General features: G+C 40.3%; 1 protein-coding gene across 4 annotated transcripts; it reads left to right on the top strand.

Moving 5' to 3' along the window:
• The first annotated feature begins 209 nt into the window (after positions 1-209).
• On the top strand, positions 210-20,560 carry pacs1b (phosphofurin acidic cluster sorting protein 1b). Of its 4 annotated transcripts, none has more exons than XM_088347208.1 (24): positions 210-751; positions 6,032-6,119; positions 6,187-6,276; positions 6,356-6,481; positions 6,541-6,685; positions 8,907-8,998; positions 10,532-10,609; positions 10,685-10,741; positions 10,813-10,973; positions 11,190-11,283; positions 11,353-11,454; positions 11,996-12,111; positions 12,197-12,326; positions 12,394-12,498; positions 13,550-13,656; positions 13,726-13,880; positions 13,951-14,061; positions 15,482-15,584; positions 15,652-15,694; positions 15,771-15,813; positions 17,485-17,623; positions 17,690-17,940; positions 18,325-18,444; positions 19,673-20,560. In XM_088347208.1, exons 1-24 carry the CDS (start codon positions 624-626, stop codon positions 19,789-19,791), a joined length of 2,703 nt encoding a protein of 900 aa, XP_088203334.1. In that variant the 5' UTR covers positions 210-623; the 3' UTR covers positions 19,792-20,560. The 4 variants fall into 4 exon arrangements, with proteins under 4 accessions (XP_088203334.1, XP_088203336.1, XP_088203333.1 ...); XM_088347210.1 differs by having other exon boundaries at positions 10,682-10,741; positions 11,353-11,433; XM_088347207.1 differs by having other exon boundaries at positions 212-751; positions 10,682-10,741.
• The last annotated feature ends 144 nt before the right edge of the window (positions 20,561-20,704 follow it).

The raw sequence follows: 20,704 nt of genomic DNA, 5'->3' as shown, positions 1-20,704 counted from the left end.
GCACTGTGCATCATCTTTGCCTTTGTTAATATTAGCTTTTAGAAAGGGCGGGTATCTAGATATGGCCCTCTAGGGAGGATGTGAAACAAGAGTTGCTACAGGTTAATTGTCAGTCTGGCATTAAATAAGAGGATTTCCCATGGTGCTAGGTGAGAGAGGGATGTATATATAAGGGGCTTTGAGGAAACTGGTGGAGGAATGAAGCGTCGATCACAGATTCCGATCTAAGCACGTACTCGCTAAGTATCGATAATATCGCTATTTGGATCGATCACACGTTCAACATGCAAAAGGTGTGTTCGCTAATTGTTTCATTGTTTTGTACTCCTTTCTGCGATTTCAAGTAAAGAAAAACAACTTTGAAGGGATCGTTTTGACAAACAGTAAGTGGGTACGTCGACCACGTGGGCGCGCACGTACCCCACGCACGCACGTACGTGTGCGCGCGCTCGCTCGCTTAGTGGTTTCCGCTTCCTGCGAGCGCCCTGCGACGTGCTCGACGACAGAGTTCGATTCCTGGCGGCCATTAGCTCATATGGAACTTGCCTTCGTCGAGTACTAAAAGGAAAAGGGGGGAAGCGGAGAGAACGGCGGGCGCGAGCGAGCCTCCAGCCAGCGCCAACATGGAGCGAGGCTTGGCGGGGCCGCCGCAGCCCTCCAAGCCCGTCAGCATCTCCTCGAACCGGCCGGTTCACATGAACTTGTTCGCCACCTGGGAAGTGGACCGTTCCTCGCCCAGTTGCGTTCCCAGGTAAGTGCAATGAAGATAAACGGCTAGTGGTGGGAAGGAGGGGATCGGTGGGAATTGCCACCTTTTGTTTACCTTCCCCGTTCCTTTGCGTTTATCACGTGACCTCCAAATCACCTGCTGCTCTTAACTGTATCTCGTCGGTGACGTCACGTGACTCACACCATCCCCGTAAGTATGCGAAACACGTCAACGTGCAGGTCGAGATAACTACTGGTGGTAGCCTGTTGCCATGACAACGCTGCCTTCTAACCCCAGGCGTCCAAGATGGCAGTGTTGTTGTGGTTTTCCTTTAATTTGTGCTGTTCTTTTGCTTTTTGTCAACGTCGCAAGACTCCGATCACTTCCTGTTTACGCTGAAACTCGTGATGTTGACACAGGAAGTGATGTCGTTATGAGTGAATTGTTGACGAGGCAAACAGAACCCGAGTCTGCGTCTTTTGACCTCAAGGTGTTTTTTATGATGTGATTCGGAACGACAAAACTGTCCCAGAATTTCCAATTGTCTTCATTGTCATCGAAAGTAACATTGATAACATTTCAACTAGATTAGATAAAGCGGCACTCCAGGACAAACATGATAAAAAAGACAGCAAAGAGAAAAATAAGGTAAAATGAGAACAAAATACAATAAGAAGGCAAATTTGTACAAGAGATAAACAGGCTTCAGAGAGAGCTTCTTCCCCAGAGCCATCACCGCTCCAAACGAACGCTCAAAATATATCTTTCGACGATTTGTTCTTCTCTTTTGGTTGTTCCTAAATATGAAATGAAATGATCTGCATTTATATAGCGCTTTTCAAGTCAATGACTTCCCAAAGCGCTTTACAATGTGCTCCACATATCCTAATAGCGGCCTTGCAGCCATGTAAGGCGCTAACCTGCTTATTGGGGGTATTAAGGGTTCAGTGTCTTACCCAAGGACACTTCGACATGTAACACGAACGAGCCGGGATTTGAACTGGGATCCCTTGATCCCAAGACGAGCGCTCTACCTCCTGAGCTACTGCCGCCCCATAAAAATGTGAAAGAAATGCATATACTTTGTGAATTATATTGGGCTGTCTAAATTACTGCCGGTAAATGTGTTTGCACCTATTTTCCTTGCACTATTGTTGCATTGCATCATTCTTTTTCATACGGTTCAACGGATCCAATGAGGACGCAACTCTGGACAGTCTTCCCACTGCTGATGGTCCCTGGCCTGTTGTTGGGTCATGGCAAAGTTGGCACCAGTCCTATTCTATTATTATAACTTGGGCCAGTCCCCAAGCATTACGTTGAAATTATTGTTCTTGCCTGTTTATCTTGATAGTCTTTTGACTTTTTTGTCTTCAAAGTCTTTATTACATATTTTACCTTGGAGTGCCTTGTCTAATCTCGTTGGATATAATAATAATAATAATAATGATAATGCATTTTATTTAAAAGCGCCTTTCAGGCCACCCAAGGACACTGTACAAACAATGAAAGAAAAAAAAAAAAAAAAAAAAAATACAATTTAAAAAGTTGTAAACGAAATAATAAATAAAAACAAGACATAAAATCATAAAAACATAAGAAATGGAGAAGCTATGTGTTGTAGGCAGTCCTGAACAGGTGTGTTTTTATAACTTGATATCAATAACAATAAAGACAATTCTATTCTAAAATGCATCAGTGCAATGACATTAGCAGGCACATACAGTATTTCCAAAATAAGAATAGAGCAGAGGTCAGGAACGTATGCCTCTTCATGAGTACCGGTACATTTGCCTCGAGATCCGTGCTGATCTTCTCTGTGTCATACCAGTCTTAGTGTATGCAAATGTCAAAGCTATGTAGTGGACTACTGATTCAATCCAGTATACAGTGAAAGCAAAAAGTATTTGATCCCTTTTTAATTTTGTTGCCTTGCCCACTAATGAAGACATGACCATTCTATTGTTTTAATGATTGATTTATTCTAACATGGAGAGACAAAACATCAAAAAGAAAATCCAGAAATTAGCTCTAAATAATATATTTTAACTCATTTGTAAATCATTAAGCTAAATAAGTATTTAATCCCGCGAGCCAGAAGAACTTAATACTTGGTGACAAAGCCTTTGTTTGCAAGCAGAGTGATAAGACCTTTGTGGTAATAACCCACAAGCTTAAGACACATGTCCGGGTGTATTTCGTTGCACTCTTCTTTGAAAATCCTCTCTAAATCATAAAGTTTGGTGGGCTGTCGCTTGCCAAGTTGGACCTTCATCTTTCTTAATAGTATTAATGTGTTATTTTTTTGAGGGGAATCCAGTTAGCAGGAAATTACAACACGGTAGTCAGTTTTAGGGGAACGTGGAGAGAAGGGAATATGGATACCAGGGAATTATAATATTTTTTAAATTTTTAACTAGAATGTATTTATTTGTTGATAACAACGTAGTGAACATTTTTTTACAAGGAGATTAGACAAATTGGCACTCCAGGAGAAACATGTCATTGAAAGAGAAAAATAAGATTAAAAAAACAATCGTAGGATAGATGTTTAAAAATATTACTTTAGGCTGGCCTAAATCAAGTGCATCAGAACAATAGTGCCATGAAAAGCGGTGCAATGACCTTTAGCTGCAATATGTCTCCAAAATAAGTAGAGAAATAAGATTTGAATGTTGTGCAGATTTATCTATACATAGGCAATGTATATATATATATATATATATATATATATAACTTGTATATATTTATTTATTTATTCTCACTGTGGTGCGCTTGTTTAGGATGGTGATGGCACTGGTGGCACTGGTGAAGAAATTTTATCTGAGCCTGGTAGCTGTTCTTTTTTTTAGGGAAGCCAGAGGCCAGCTGGTCAAAGAGGTAGTGGCCAGAGTGACAGGTGTTATTGGCTCTACTGCTGTATTAAAATCCGACAATGTACTCCAGACTAGGTAGAAATCAGCCAGTGATGCTCTGGGCTGTGTTGATGACTCTTGTCAGGATTTTCTGTCCGCTTAACAACTATCTGAAGAGCCATTTGTGGCTTTACCCATGCACACTGTCATCTTTCAAATGAACATTTACCTAGCTTTATATGTTTAATAGCGTTCTCTGCCATAATAAAAACTGTCTACTTTATCTGCACGATCATTTTTTACTCTATTTGTTAGGCAGATTTTCCTTACTACTGCCCACTATGCATCACCAAAATATGCAATGACTTTTTCAAATGATTCATTTTGATTACATGCAGAGGAGGTTCTAAATTTAGCAGAAGTTCTACCATCTCCACCGTGTGTTTTTTATTTTATTTTTCAAAGGCCAATGTTGGGAGATGATTATTGAATTCGCCAGTCACATACAGGACAGTATCGGAAAATTAAAATATTGTGATAAAGTTTCTTGATTTCTCTAATGCATTTGATAATAATAAAAAAATGTCATACATTATGGATTCATTACAAATCCATTGAAATATTGCAAGTTTTATTGACGATGATGACGAAAACACATCCCTCATTTCAGATGATTCTAATATACTGGACTGTCTCAGAAAATTAGAATATTGTGATAAAGTTCTTTATTTTCTGTAATGCAATTAAAAAAACAAAAATGTCATACATTCTGGATTCATTACACATGAACTGAACTATTTCAAGCCTTTTATTATTTTAATATTGCTGATTTTGGCTTACAGCTTAAGAAAACTCAAAAATCCTATCTCAAAATATTAGAATACTTCCTCAGACCAAGTAAAAAAATAATTTTATAACAGCAAAACTAAATCAAACATTTCAAAATGTCCATTAATGCACTCAGTACTTGGTTGGGAATCCTTTTGCACGGATTACTGCATCAATCCGGCGTGGCATGGAGGCAATCAGCCTGTGGCATTGCTGAGGTGTTATTGATGCCCAGGATGCTTCGATAGCGGCCTTCAGCTCATTTGCATTTGTAGGTCTGGTGTCTTTCATCTTCTTCTTAACTATACCCCACAAATTCTCGATGGGGTTCAGGTCAGGGGAATTAGCAGGCCAATCAAGGACAGTGATGCCATGGTCAGTGCACCAGTTACTGGTGGTTTTGGCACTGTGGGCAGGTGCCAGATCATGCTGGAAGATGAAATCCTCATCTCCATAGAGCTTTTCAGCAGATGGAAGCATGTAGTGCTCTAAAATCTCTTGGTACACAGTTGCATTTACTCTGGACTTGATGAAACACAGTGGACCAACACCAGCAGCTGACATGGCTCCCCAAACCATTGCTGACTGTGGGAACTTCACACTGGATTTCAAGCAACTTTTTGCTCCTCTCCAGCCTTTCTCCAGACTCTGGCGCCTTGACTTCCAAATGAAATGCAAAACTTGCTTTCGTCTGAAAAGAGGACTTTGGACCACTCTGCAACTGTCCTGTGCTTCTTCTCCATAGCCCAAGTCAGACGCTTCTTCCGTTGTCTTGAGTTCAGAAGTGGCTTGACCATGGGAATACGGCTATTGTAGCCCATTTACCGGACACGTCTGTGAACTGTGGCTTTTGATACCTGGACTCCAGCTTCAGCCCACTGTCTTTGAAGCTCCCCCAAATTCTGGAAGCGGCTCTTCTTCACAATTTTGTTAAGGCTGCGGTCATCTCTTTTGGTTGTGCAGCGTTTCCAGCCACATTTTTCCCTTCCAACAGACTTTTTGTGGATATGCTTTGAAACTGCACTCTGTGAACAGCCTGCTCTTTGAGAAATTTCTTTTTGTGTCTTACCCTCCTGATGGAGGGTATCAATGATGGTCCTCTGGACAGCAGTCTTCCCCATACTTGTGATTTAGTTTACTGAACCAAGCTGAGTGTTTTTAAGGCTCAGGAAACCCTCGCAAGGTGTTTCGAGTTATTTAGATTATTCAGGTGATTAGTTGAATAGCCTACTTGTATACTTTTTCATGATATTCTAATATTTTGACATAGGATTTTTGTGTTTTCTTAAGCTGTAAGCCAAATTCAGCAATATTAAAATAATAAAAGGCTTGAAATAGTTCAGTTGATGTGTAATGAATCCAGAATGTATGACATTTTTGTTTTTTTAATTGCATTACAGAAAATAAAGAACTTTATCACAATATTCTAATTTTCTGAGACAGTCCAGTATACTTGTAGGCTGTAAGCTTCCAACTATTTGAGTGCCAGAATTTTTGCCATATTTCAGTTGGTTGTAATCGATCCAGAATGTATTACTGAAAAAAAATGACAGAAAAGAAACAACTTAATCACAATGTTCTCATTTTCTGGAACAGTTCTGTACATGACACTTTGCAATAATTGTGTCGTCCTCATCAGACTCTTCAGCTTGACCCTGAAGAAGTTGGTCCTCCTCAAGGAGTTGGACAAAGACCTCACCTCTGTGGTCGTTGCCGTCAAACTGCAGGTGAGCGCTTGGACCTCATGCAATACACACAATTGCTGTCTTTTGATCTTGTATTTGTCATCTTCAGGGTTCCAAGCGGATCCTTCGCTCCAATGAAATCGTTCTATCGTCGTCGGCCATGACAGAGACTGACCTTCAGCTCACCTTCTCTCTTCAGGTTAACATTGTTTGTACGCAAAAAATCTTTAAAACCGTAGTGCAATTAAGCTGATTATATGTTTCTCTGACATGCGCAGTACCCTCACTTCCTGAAGAGGGACGCCAACAAGCTGCAGATCATGCTGCAGCGCCGGAAGCGCTACAAGAATCGGACCATCCTGGGCTACAAGACCCTCGCCTTAGGCCTCATCAACATGGCTGAGGTATGTCCCCGGCCTGTTTTTCCATGTAGAAAGCATGACTCAGCTTTCCGCTAACATAGGTGATGCAACACCCGAGCGAGGGCGCCCAGGTTCTCTGCCTACACAGCCAGCTAAAAGATGCCACTCTGCCCGTGGCTGAGATGCGCGTCTATTCGCTGTCCAGTCAGCCCATCGACCATGAGGGACCAAAGGCCAAAATGTCTGGTAGGGCATTCCTATTGTTCATTAACGCCTTAACGTTCTGACGGTCTGTACGAGGTTACCGCTCACTGAAATATGTCACGTCACATATCATTTCAAAATGTACTTATCACAGAAACATTAAGATCAGTCTGAAACATGATACTTGAAAACTATAAAGACAGCGTAACTCACCAATTACATCTCCTGGCCGTCATCAAATGAGTTAAATGTCCGCAAAAAGGGCTTTGTTTGCTCCAAGACAATTCAGCAAATCTAACCATTTAAAATATTTACTCCAAATCACACCGTAATGCCGACAAAAAAATCCGCCTAAAAGCATTTTTCTTTCGTTGGATATTCCTTCTTGTAATTTGTTCGTTTTGTTCCAAAATTCCCCTTTGACAATAAAGTAAATCTGAAATCTGAATATGAATCTGAATCTGAAAATAAACAGACTCGTAAAATTATTTGCAATACGGTCGTTAGCTTCTGACCTTTTGATTGCTACCACTCTCCCAATAGCCGGCATTTTTTCATGGTCCGCATCAGCCTATAGGGCCTGTTTGATAAAATGGAGATGGCCTCTTGTAACTTTGAATATCTTGAACCAGTAGTAACTGATTCAAATGATGATTTGAGACATTTGTTAGCCAATTAAATGCCCCAAATAAGTATGTACACATTTACGGTGTGTATTCAAATCAGAGCCAAAAGTAAACATGCGCGACACAAATCGTAAATCATTATTACCTGCAAGTGTGCACACTCATTGATTGACTTCTGGAAAAAAATAGCTAAACAATTACAACTATTTAGCAATGTCTAAAAGATTGGCCAAAGTAATATGCACAGTTGCAGAGTTTTTATTGCTGTAAACATGAGGTCTTCGAATGGTCACTTTTGCTAATACCTAAACTTACCTAGCCTTAGAAAAACGTGTTAAATGCAATGTTTAGTTTTTCAGATTGTGACCAAATTTAAAAAAGTACCAGGAAAGTCTTCAAGCTATTGTCTCGCCTGTTTTCCAGCTAAAATGTCCATGCTACGCTCATTTGAGGGCATTTAATTGCAAACAAATTCAGGCGAGAATAATAACCTTCTTTTTCTGTGTGTTCCAACTCACTGAATGTTAATCGCACTTGCAGTGATTATTTCTGTTTGGGACAAAATTTCATAGCCTTACCGTTCAAAAGAGACCAAAACCGTCCATCTTCTCCAAAAGGTTCAAGAACAGCGTTCAATTTACTGTGGGTGCGTCTTTGATTGGGATTTTAGGCTAATTTTACAGGAACATTAAGGGGTTAAAAAGGAGAAGAGGACATTTCGGTAATCTTTTTTGGGGGAATCTGGAGAGCAGTGAATTAAAGTCCTCTACTATTTTTCGAATTTGAATTGTCTTTATAATAAAATTACAAAAAGAAAATTATAACAATGTAGTAGACATTATTCACAACAAAATTAGATGTGTTACTTCAGGATTAATCAGTCATAAAATACTTCAGAGAGAAACAAAAATAATATTAAGATTAGTATTTTCATGGTAGTGCTTGTAGACTGGCTGAAGTTGTAAGTGCATTGGAACAATGGTACAATAACAAATAGCAGCAAAATATTTCTGAAATAAGAGTAGTGAACTCAAAGGTGGGGTGAATAGTGTGGTTGTCCTTAAAAACTTTAAATATTATCTCCATTAAGTATGACTTAACAATACCCAACTGAGTTTCAAGAGCCTTTTTATTTGTTTTTTTCACCGCGCCTATCTGCTTTTATCTTACTTTTATCATCGGTGTTTCGTCCACGGAGCGCATTGAGTTGGAGGAATAGAGTCAAGGATCTGTAATTTTACGCGCATGCTTGCAGTTTTATTTTATTCTAGGATGAAAATGGTAAAATTAAAAGAAAAAACAGTTTCAAATACAGCTTAAATGCCAACCCAGCCCCGCCCCCTGACTCCCCAAAAGAAACTAAATTATTTGAGCACATCTTAGAAAGTCACGTACTTGCACGCGCAAAACAAGCAGCTGGACATAGGCTGCAATGATGATTTTAGCCATAAGATGGCGTCAGCAAGTAGAACATTTTTAAATTACCAACACCACCTTTGACTATGAATATACATTTTTATACATAGACAACATATGTAGTTTTTCACATCCATATGTGCTTGTTTAAGGTGGTGATGGCTATGGGGAAGAAACTTTCTCTAGCAGTTGTTTTACCAGTTTGTGTTCTTTCTGCGCAGACCGATCTCCGGACATCGACAACTACTCCGAGGAGGAAGAGGAGAGCTATTCATCTGAGCAGGAAGGCAGTGACGATCCCATCCATGGTCAAGTATGTGTTTTTGCAAGCACTTCCTTGTAGGTCTGGGTAATTTTTGCCTAAAAAAACGGACTGTTTTAGAAAATGAGAATATTGTGAAAAAGTTCTTATATCCCATTTCACAGTATTCAAATATCCTAAAATAGTATATCAGTTGGCTGTAAGCCGTAATCAGCAATAATGATTGATTGATTGATTCAGACACAACAATGCAAAAAACAACATCAACAAATCACAAAACTGAAACAACTAAATATTTGCACAAAAACAGATGTACAATACAATAATATTATACATAAACACGTGCCCAAAGAAGTAGGGTGAAGCTTTTGAATGGCTACCCCTATACATTTTTTGTTGCAGGAAGAACATATTCAAAATCAAAACCAAAGCACAGCACCATTCCTTACAAAGCAAATTTTGAAAAACAAATAATGATTTTTCAAACTTACAATGTTAACAAAATAATATCCCAACAATGGTAAGGGCAAGTAACAATCAGGGCAAAACACCAACAATGGTATAATAACAGACATACATTAGAGAGCCCCTAAAAAACCCTTGCAGCGCATACGTTTGCCCAGACAAAATAGTTGTAGAATAGTATAAACCTATGAATATTTTTGCTTTGTTTTAGTCAGACAGTCCTAGAGTTTCACACCACGTACAGACACTCAAAAACTCTTGCACGCTGTTCGAATTCTGGGTATATAAATTCTCCATAGCCTCACAAATTATGAGCCCTTCCTTGAATTTCCAACATTTTCTGTAAATCTTTGGGCAACATTTAGTGAAAAGCTTTAAATAAGATTATAAGGTCCTGAAATTTGAGCAACTTAGACTGCAGAACCAGCTCATGTGTATGATCCAGATTCCCATCCTTGTGAATAATACGCAGTGCTCGTTATTGTACTTTATCTAACGGTTCCACTGTATTTTGATAGTGTTTCCCCACAATATGTCAAGTATGTAAGAACCAAGGTACAGTACAAAGTTCACTGTGCATCCTTATCAAGGAATAGTTTTAGCTTGTTCAAAACTGCAAGGCTTTTGGAGATTTTGCTTTTTATGTGTCTGATGTAAGGTTTCCAGGAAATTTTGTTATCAATTATGACTCCCAGGAATTCCTTTTCACTCACATTTTCAATTGCTGCATTATCAATCAGAAGGGGAGTCTGGGTGGTGTCTTACTTTGCATAATTTGCAGAGTTCCACCTATCGCAGGAGCTTCTGGTCCCTGTCAACCGCGATAAACGAGGGATTTTAGTAGTTTTTTATTGTCAAGGAAACCTTTCAGTGAATACATTATTTATTCACTCTCTCACTCACTCACATTTTCACAGTAGCTACAACCTGTACGTGGGTATGTTTCCAAAATCGGCTGCCATGAAATTAAAACTGTGGTGCAGCAGAAGTAGGGTTGAGGATAAGATTTTACGTTCCATAATAATCAAAAAAAGTCACCATATTGAAGCCTGCTACTTTGGTTTGCTTGCTAAAATTTCCAGGCATATTTTCTCTGACACAATTTATTGTCTTTTGAAGTACCTATATGACGAAGACGAAGAAGTGAGGAAGAAAAAGCCCAGGCGGAAGCTGACGTCCAACACTGCCATCACTAGGGTGCGCTATCACGTGTGTTGTTTGTCACTCGTTTTGATTCTTCTTACCTTTATTTTCCATCACGGTTTGTAGCAGCCAAACATCAAACAGAAATTTGTGGCCCTGCTCAAGAGGTTCAAAGTCACAGACGAGGTATGTCAAAGAGCCGGGGAGGGCCACTTTGGTTTTTGTGTTGACTTGTGCCTGCTGACTTTTGAATCCAGGTGGGATTTGGTCTGGAGCACGTGTCTAGGGAACAGATCCAGGAAGTAGAGGAGGACCTGGACGAGCTCTACGATAGCCTGGAGATGTACAACCCGAGCGACAGCGGGCCTGACATGGAGGAGACGGACAGCATCATGAGCACACCCAAACCTAAACTGAGGTAACAGCTTCTCTTGTTACACTTAAGTTGCTCCTTCTTACATAAAAATGTTTTTCCTGAGTAGTGAAACTGTAAATTAATACGATCTAAAGGGTTTGATGAATTATTAAATTTTTTAGATCAATTTTTAATGCTTCTCCAAATAAAATCATCTTGACGCCTTTATTTTGTTTTGAACTGATGTTACAAGATGGTTTAAATTTTCCTTATGTGCAGGCCCTTTTTTGAGGGAATGTCTCAGTCCAGCTCCCAGACGGAGATTGGAAGTCTGAACAGCAAAGGCAGTTTGGGCCGGGACACTTTGAGTCCGGTACGTTCGGAAGGGTTTCTTCAAAATTCCCCTGCTGCAATTCCATAATGAACGTCACTCTGTCAACAGGGGGAGCAGCCTACTTTGGACAAGATGAAAACGTCCCGCAGCCGCATTCTTGATGAAGCTCTGTCTGAAAGCGAGGCACTGGTACCAACTCTTTCAGTTCTTGTACGTGTCACATTGATGTTCTCATTACTGTAATCCCTAATTTATCGCGGTTAATGGGGATAATGAGTCGGGGCTGCTTGGGTGCTGTTAATTTTCGGAGTACTGTAAAGAACAGGGAAGAGGTGCAACTCATGACATGCTTTTAGCAATAGTCCACCGGGGATAATGGATCGCGGCCATACACAGTGCAGTTAGTTTGAAGCAGGCCACAAAAAGATCACTTCGGCAACCCAAACAAAATAAGTGCACCCTGCCGGCCCATTGCTCTTTTTCAGCAGTGAGTAATAATGGATCGTGGCCACACCTCCATTCCAGTACAACACACCGCACAGTGTAGGTTTATTATAGGCGGGCCACAATTGCACCGGGGGGAAAAAATTGCTCTGCAATTGTGCATCCAGTATACAGGCAGCAAGGCTTGAATTTATCTTGAATATTTTTAAGCATTTGAAATGAATACTTTTCACCCCACAAAGCACTGCGGCTGCCAAGTAGTGACGGATTTTGTTAAATTGGTTTTGTTTGATGTTTGTATATTCAGGAAGGAACAGATCAAGAGCTGCTTTCCGACACCGCCCCCTGCATCACAGTGTCCTCTGTGGAGAAACCCCGTACGCCTATGAAAACTGGCAGAAGTGAAAGCCAACCGTCGCCACGGTAACTAGAAAGCCATGACGTCATAGCTGCTTCCTGATGGCAAAAGCTTAGATCGTATTGTTGTACCTGTATATTTTATATGTAGATTGGATGGTGGCCACACCCCATCCAGGCAGAAGCGCAACAGCTGTACGCCAGTCAAGTCCAAAGCGCCGAGCGAACGGGCCAATAGCTCTGACTCGGAAAGGTCTCCCGAACAGGGGCACGGCACGCCGGTAAACATTGCTACCCCTTAACATCGTGGTAAATTTGTTTGTGCCATTTTAACAAAGTGCCCAACAGGTGGTGAGGAAGGCCATGTATGACCAGCTTAACCACATTTTGTTGGGAGACTCTGCTCTCCCAGAGAGCCTCATCCTGGTCAACGGCGGAGACTGGCAGGGCCAGGTGAGCCTAACTGTTAAGTTTATTATTTTACAGGCACTAAAAATAAGGAGCGAAGACACCAAATAATTATAAGCTTACAATGAGAACAAGGGACAACTGTACAAAAAACATCAAGTTGTACAATATCCAGCCTTTTCTAAAGGTCTAGTCTTGAGCCCTTTTTCAAATCAACCTTTATCAAAAATAGACCAACCCGTGAGCGTGTGGGAATCAAAGAACCGACACATGACTGGGAAACAATGATACAGTGATAACCCCCAAAAAACAACCCTTGCAATACCAGCATACTTATCACATTGCCCAATTAATATCAAAATACACAAAACCTGGGATTATAAATATTCTTTTTTGCAAGTGTTCAATAACAAAATAAAACATTCCTGGAATCCAAATAAACTCTGGTATTTATCATTCTTCTTTGCAAGCGTTCAATAGTCAAAATAAAACAACCCTTGTCTTATAAGCATTCTTTGCACTTGTTTAGTAAAATAACAACCCTGGAATTGTAAGCATTCTTCTTTGAAAGTGTTTAATAATTAAAAGAGAATTACCCTGGCACTAAGCAATCTTCCTTGCGAGCCTTCAATAATCAAAATAAACAACCTTTGTTTTGTAAGCATTCTTCATTGCTCATTTTTATAACACTGGCATGAGAAGCATTCTACTTTGCAAGTGGTAAATAATTGAAATAGAATTACCCTACTCTTATCAGCATTCTCCGTATCAAGTGTTTGATAATCAAAATAGAACTACCCTGGCATTATAAGAATTATTCGTCACAAGCGCTTAATAATAACAACTCTGACATGGTAAGCATTCTTTGTTGTTAACTTTTAAAAATCAAAATAGAACCACCCTGACGTTATCAGTATCTATCTTTGCATGTGTTTGATAATCAAAGTAGAACTAGCCTGGCCTTGTAAGCATTTTTCGTTGCAATCAATATACAAACAAGTGTAATGCTAATTTGGACAAATGTGTTATAAACGTGAAACGATTATTTTCTCACTCCCTGAGCTTGATGGCCACCCTCTTACGTGATTGTTTACAGTATGTGATGGAGCAGCTGCAGGCGCACAAGCAGCCGGCAGTGTGCACGTGCTCGCCAGCGGAGATACAAGCTGTGCTGTCTGCCATTCTCACCCGAATCCAGAAGTTGTGAGTTCCTGCGGGGACACTTCGGAGATGCTCCGAAAGGGTTCAGATAACCAAATGTTTCGTTTTCAGCTGCAACTGTAACGCTTCCATGCCACGCGCTGTGAAAGTGGCTGCGGTGGGTAGCCACAGTTACTTGGCCGCCATCTTGCAATTTTTCGTGACGCAGCTTGCCAACAAGACTTCGGACTGGCTCAACCACATGCGCTTCCTAGTAGTTCCTCTGGGTACGTTGCGAGACAGAGTTTGATGAACCTCACCCACAGCCACTTGTGAGATTCTCACCGTTTTCCTCAGGTTCGCATCCTGTTGCCAAGCATCTGGGCGTCCTTGACAACCGTTACGGCGCCTCCTTCCTGGACGGCGCTTGGCATGACCTCTTTAGCCGTACCGAGCCTCCTCCCACAGGTAACGTCAAAGCAGATAAGACCAATCTGTTAATGCAACTATTGTAATTTCCTGACTATAAGGCACATCCTCAAAATACTTTTCTGAGATATTTTTTCTGTATACAAGAGACAATAAGGCGCGTAAGAGCAAGGGTTGCATTAGAAATTAAATTGCCTTTATTATCATGGACAACAGAAGCACGGCGGCACAGTGGTTAGCGCGTGTGCGGCACAGTTCTAAGGTCTTGGGAACCTCCTGTGTGGGTTCAAATCCAGCTACCGGACTTGCTGTGCGGAGTTTGTATGTTCTCCCCGTGCTTGCGTGGTTTTCCTCCGGGCACTCCGGTTTCCTCCCACATTCCAAAGACATGCATGTCAGGTGGATTGGCCGGTCCAAATTGTCCCTAGGTGTGAATGAGCGAGCAAGTTGTCTGTCCCTGTGTGCCCTGCGATTGGCTGGCAACCAGTTCAGGGTGTCCCCTGCCCACTGCCCGATGATTGCTGGGATGGGTTCCAGCACTCCCGCGACCCTACTGAGGATAAGCGGTGCAGCTAATGAGATGAGATGAGATCATGGACAACAAAAAGATTAGACACGGCACTCCAAGGTAGGCACCTAATATTGATCATTCTACATTTTATTTTGAAGTGCCTTCCAGGACACCCAAGGTGGCTGTACTGAGAATATCAATAAAAACAGTCAACAAATACAAAAATACAGAGTACAGTGAAAATAGAGGTGAGGGCATGGGAGGCAGTTAATGATAGGCAACTATAATAAAGACTTAAAAGTATAACATAAGATAAAATACTGTCAAGATAAATAGGCAAAAACATTTACAACGTAGTGCTTAGAGACTGGCTTAAGTTATAAAAATGAAAATTCCCAAATAAGTCGCACGATCTATATTATCACAGATTTGCACGCTTGTTTAGGGTGGTGATGGCCCTGGGGAAGAAACTGTCCCCGAGCTTGTTTGACCTTGCCTTACGGGACCTATAGCGCCTATAGCAGATGCCAATTGTCAGAAAATTAAAAAAAATATTGCCTTGAACATGAATATTACTAGATTACTGTTTTTATGGACACTTGCAGTAACAGTTTGGTGTGTGGTTTACCATTGTCCAAGAACCACTTTAGTCCTTTAATGATGCGACATAAAAAAGAATCCCAATCTTAAAATTGTGAAATAATGATTTCAATTTTTGGAAACTCTGTTGTTTCATTTGTATGTGGAAGCAATTCATTGTAAATTCATTCACTGTTTTTCCAATCTATTAGACTCTCTGGATTAAAAAGCGCGATTTCAAATTTCTGGGAAACTTGTATTTGTGGGGGGAACGCTCTATAGTCTGGAAAAAATGTGACATATACACTAAAAGTAAGTTTGGACTTGCTTAATACGAAAAAGTGAAGCTATGAGACTCATGACTTGCAGACCAACTCGACGTGGCGGGAAGGATCGCTCAGTACATCAACGGCGCCACGATGACGCACCAACTTCCCATTGCCGAGGCCATGTTGACCTGCAAACACAAGACGTGAGTGACGCCCCGGTTTACTGGAGAGGACTACACTCGTGTTAACCAATCTCTGATATTTTTACAGGAGGGAAGAAGAGTCCTACCAGAAGTTTATTCCCTTCATTGGCGTAAGTGCGGTCTCACCTTTGGAGTTATCACAGTTTGAGTATGAAGGTTCGACTTACATCACTTTCTGTTTCACAGGTGGTCAAAGTGGGCGTGATCGAGTCTGGACCCTCACTGATGGGTGAGTGCAGTATTTATTTGAATGCTAGTATTGTGAAAAAAAAAAAAGAGAAATCCTTAATACCGTCCTTATTTTCCAGTCCAACTATTTTATCTTTACTAGATAGAGTATGTATTAAAGCAAACACTTTTTAATTAAGAAAATCTGAAAAGTAAATGGACTCCTTATTGTAACTATTTAAAAAACAAACAAGTCATTTTAAAGACCTTTTAGCCACTAATGCCAGAGGCCATGAACTGAAAACTTGCAGACATTTTATCATTTCTAATGATGGAGTGCAAATAAAGCCTTCTAAAAGAAAATCGTTGTGTTTATTTGTGTTAATTTCTATAACTAAGCATTAAAAAAACACCAGTGTAGCCCCATTTGTATCACAAAAAGTACGGCCATTAGCAACCTAAACAAATGCCCAAGACTGTGAAAAAAACTATATACCAGTATCTTGCCTATGAACAGGATTATGAGTATTCATAGTCTATTTCTCAATCTATTTTGGGAAATTTGTTGTTGCTAATATCATTGCACTATTGTTCTGATGCACTTAAAACTTTGGCCAGTCTATAAGCACTAAAAATCTATCCTTATATTCTTTTTTTTTTTATCTAATTTTTCTTTTTTATGATATTTTTCTCCTGGAGTGCCTTTTTGTATAATCTTGTTGTTAATAATGCCCACTAAGTTATTATCAATATTCTATTCTAATTTTAAAAATGAATAAACCAAAACACCTTTCTTGCCTTTGTGTATAAAGTGTTTACTCGTATTTTATTTCTGGGCTCTATTTTTGGAAATATTTTGCTTTTCATGCCATTGCACTGTTCTGATGCACTTACAATAAAGGCCACTCTACAAGCACTGCCAATCTATCCTAATATCCGTTTCTATCTTGATTTTTTTACATGTTTATCCTGGAGTGCCACTTTGCCTCATCTTGCAGTTGCTATTTAAGCCAATCAATACAATTCCATACACTAGATCATTGTAATTCTCTGCTCTCTGGATTCCCCCAAAATTGAGTATTAATACAATTTTATTGACTTTGTATAGAAAATTTCTTTACAGATTTTATTTCTCCATTCTATTTTCAGAAATATGCTGCTGCTAATGCTATTGCATTGTTGTTTTGATGCTTTAACAATTTAGGGCAGTCTCAGCACGACTGATCCATTCCAATATTTCTTATATTTTTAAGTTTTATGACATGTTTGTCCTGGAGTGCCACTTTGTTTCATCTTATTGTTAACAATGTTCACTACGTTGTTATCAATGACAAGAAAGATCCTTCTAAAAATTAAATCATTATAATTCCCTGCTCCCCAGATTCCACAAAATATATAACATCAGACACTTTTCTTGCCTTCGTATAGAAAATGTATCTTCATGTTTTATTTCTTAACTCTATTTTTGGAAATCAGTCACTGCTATAGTCATTTCACTGTTTTTTTTGGTTCCAATTCACAAACAATTGAGGCCAATTTCTTGTTATTTACCTATTTATCGTAAATCGTGTTTTTATAATATTTGTTTCAATAATCCTTTGATATTTTTCCTGGAGTGCCATGAGTCATTTTATTGTACATAATGTTCACTTCAATGTTATTTATCAAAATTAAGCAAACTCTTAATACTGAATTCTAATCTCATGTGATTATTTTTTTTATGGTTGTGAAGGAGACGCCGACGAAGGTGTAGCTGTTAGCCTGGCCGTCCCCTCCTCGTCCCCTCCATCCCATGGCTCTCCCACAGGCATGATCAAGGAAGCGGCCACACCCCCTTCTTCCCCATCCATGGCAAGCGTCGCCGTGCAGGGGTAAGCCTCAAGGTCTTTGAAAGCACAGAAGCCTGCTACTATGCTAACAGGCTCAACTCGCTTCAGGAGTCCAGGCATGTCACATGGCGTGGACGCCATCGGCCTGCAGGTAGACTACTGGTTAGCTTCGCTGGCGGAGAAGAGACGAGAAGGGGAGCGGCGCGACACAGCATGCAAGAACACGCTGAAAAGCGCCTTCCGCTCGCTGCAAGTCAGCCGTTTGCCCACCGGGGGTGCCGGCGCAGGGGGCGAGCCTCACGGTGTTCAATTTAGCACCATGGCCATGACGGTTGTGACCAAAGAGAAGAACAAAAAAGGTGAGAGGAAAGTCATGAATCCAATACAGCAGTGTTTCTCAACACCTTTTTTTCATCAAAGATAGAGGGCACCATTTGAGGTGTCGTTAAAGAAGTTGCAAATTAAATGTTTTATCTATTAAAGGTGCTGTACGGAATTTGGAACTGTCTTACTCGCTGATGCCATTTTCTGGCTGTTTTTATTATTGCAGCCTGTGTGAAACTGACACCAGTTTATTCAAGCGTGTCTAAGATATGCACATATTCAGAATGATATGACTGAGGCTGTGATCATGACTTTAAACCGTGAGATGGCAGCAATGACATTTTCAAATAGCGGACAGCCCCTTTAAATAACACTGCAATAGAGGGATGTTGTGCTGACTTGATGCTTTTTGTTCACAGTGGCCACCATTTTCCTGGGAAAGAAGCCGAAAGAGAAGGAGGTGGACTCAAAGAGTCAGATGATAGAAGGCATCAGTCGCCTCATTTGCTCAGCCAAACAGCAGCAGACCATTCTAAAAGGTAGTTGTATTATTTCTTTTTTTGAAAGATGTCAAGCCAACAAATTACATAACAAAATCAAATTCTGTCTCTTGATCTGAAGTGAAGTTGAGCCAAATTGAAGTTGAATTGAGTGGATCTAATACTATATACTTACTATACTTATTATATATTATATATACTTCATACTTGGCGCGTCAGTGCATCGTGGGTTAAAAAAATGCCGTTATCTACTATCCCTGGGTGACTATTGCTGCGGGGACCGGCAGCATGCATTTTTGTTGGGCCTAGCAGGTTTATCTTTCTGTTCTGTCCTTCAAAACGTATTGATGAGGGCGGGGTGAAAGCAAATTTGTGCTATACATGGTGGCTTTTTTTCTATTATTTCTACCTAAAATGAACTGCACTCGTGCGGCAGGGACCCATTATCCCCTATTGCATATGTCTACAAGAGGTGACTGGCACCGGGCACTTTTGTCAGGCCTGGCGGGTTTTTCCCCCAATTCAATCTATTATGACCATATTAATACCATATTGCCTTGACCAGGGTCTGGCAGAAGGCTCTTTTATTGGGAGGCATGCTGATCCAGACAGCCTCAAATTAAATGCCCAGTTGTGGCCACGATCCATTATCCCCTGTCGACCATTGTTGAGAGTAGTGGTAGTTATAGTGCTTTTTTCTGATTTGGGCTACTAAAACATGCCATTGTGACTTTTCTTAAATGAACTGCATTGTTTTGGCCACGGCCTATCATCAACCGTCGACTATTGCTGAGAGTGGAGTCAGCAACCTAGCAGCGCACATTTGCAATTTTTTGCTTTATTTTTTTCTCAAATATTTCTATCTACATTTTTACTTTACCGGTGGTAGAATGGAGAGAACTTTTTTTTCCACCTAAAATGAACTACACTTTTGCCAGTGATAAATTATCCCTGGTCAACTATTTCTGTGAGCTGGGGCTATTTTTGAGACCCGGGTCCATGAAAACAAATATGTGGCATTCGTGGCAGCTCTTTTATTTCTGTGTTTTCTGCCTATAATAAACTGCATCTGTGTGGCTGCGATCCACTACCCCCGGTCAACTATTTCTGCAAACAGGGGACGGCAGAGCACTTGTTAAACATGGGTTCTTAATTGACTTTTTGCATATCACAGAGGAGTGTTCTGGTCCCTTAACTGTGAATAAAGGAGGGATTACAGTAGTTTGCTAGGCTATTCTGAACACAGTTGTTTTTTTTCCTCTTCCAGTATCCGTCGATGGCGTCGAGTGGAATGACGTCAAGTTCTTCCAACTTGCCGCCCAGTGGCCCACTCACGTCAAATACCTTCCGGTGGGAATTTTTGGTTACACCAAACCTCCCTCTTAGATGGCAACGACGTTCGGCTGCTTGACCTTCACCATCTCTCACACACACATGTTGCGATTCTTGCAATCCGAATGAGCAGACACATTCCCGGTGTGTGAGCTTCACTTCAGTGTTCGCCCGCTCATCTGCGATGAATTAACACCACCCAAAAAAAGGGCATGTATTGGTTATAGATGCTACAAGATGGTAGCAAAGCAATATACTGGGTTAGGTGAGCATCTTTGCAAATCATGGACTATATTTATTTTAAGGAGGGGAACACTGTACATTAAAGTGGCTTTGTATGTGTAAGAATGTAACTCCCATCACACAGAACAGGTTTGTGTCACACTCTGCGTCTGTTGTATCGTGTGAACAAAAAAACTCGTGTTCCATCTGAAGTTGAAGACACCAAAGTGGAAAAATATGAACATTCGTACTGTCTAAATGTCCAAAGCGTACGTACTTTCATGCAAAGCAAGAGAAAAAAGATTGTTGTTCATTCCATCGGTGCTGAAAAGTGTTTTCTGTACTCAGTTCTGTGGTTGTGTAGCTGTAAATGAGTGTTGCTCGTATGCTGTGAGTGACGTCTGAAGGGATGTTTTGCACATTAGCTGTTGTCTCTTCTGCGTTTTGCCTCTAACAATAACGATAATAATGAAAAATTGTGTACATATGACATTTGTTTTGTAGGACTGCTTTTTTTCATGGTTCCATTTGTCAGTCTAACACAAGTGTATGGAAAGTTCTCGTTTCGTTTTGCTGGCTAAAAAAGATGGATAATTTTAAACTGGTGTAAGTGTGATTCTTTTTGTAAGCATGATTTTTTATTTAATGAAATACTACAAAAGCTTAAGGTAAACACGTTAATCATATTTTTTTCCCCTGTTCTTCCAAAACAAATGAAAAAAGGTGCTCACGAGAAAATGCCAGA

This window comes from Urocampus carinirostris, chromosome 11, assembly GCF_059441175.1.
Source record: "Urocampus carinirostris isolate Australia breed hairy pipefish chromosome 11, RoL_Ucar_1.0, whole genome shotgun sequence".
Lineage (NCBI taxonomy): Eukaryota > Metazoa > Chordata > Actinopteri > Syngnathiformes > Syngnathidae > Urocampus > Urocampus carinirostris.
This window is presented reverse-complemented; position numbering and strand designations above follow the sequence as displayed.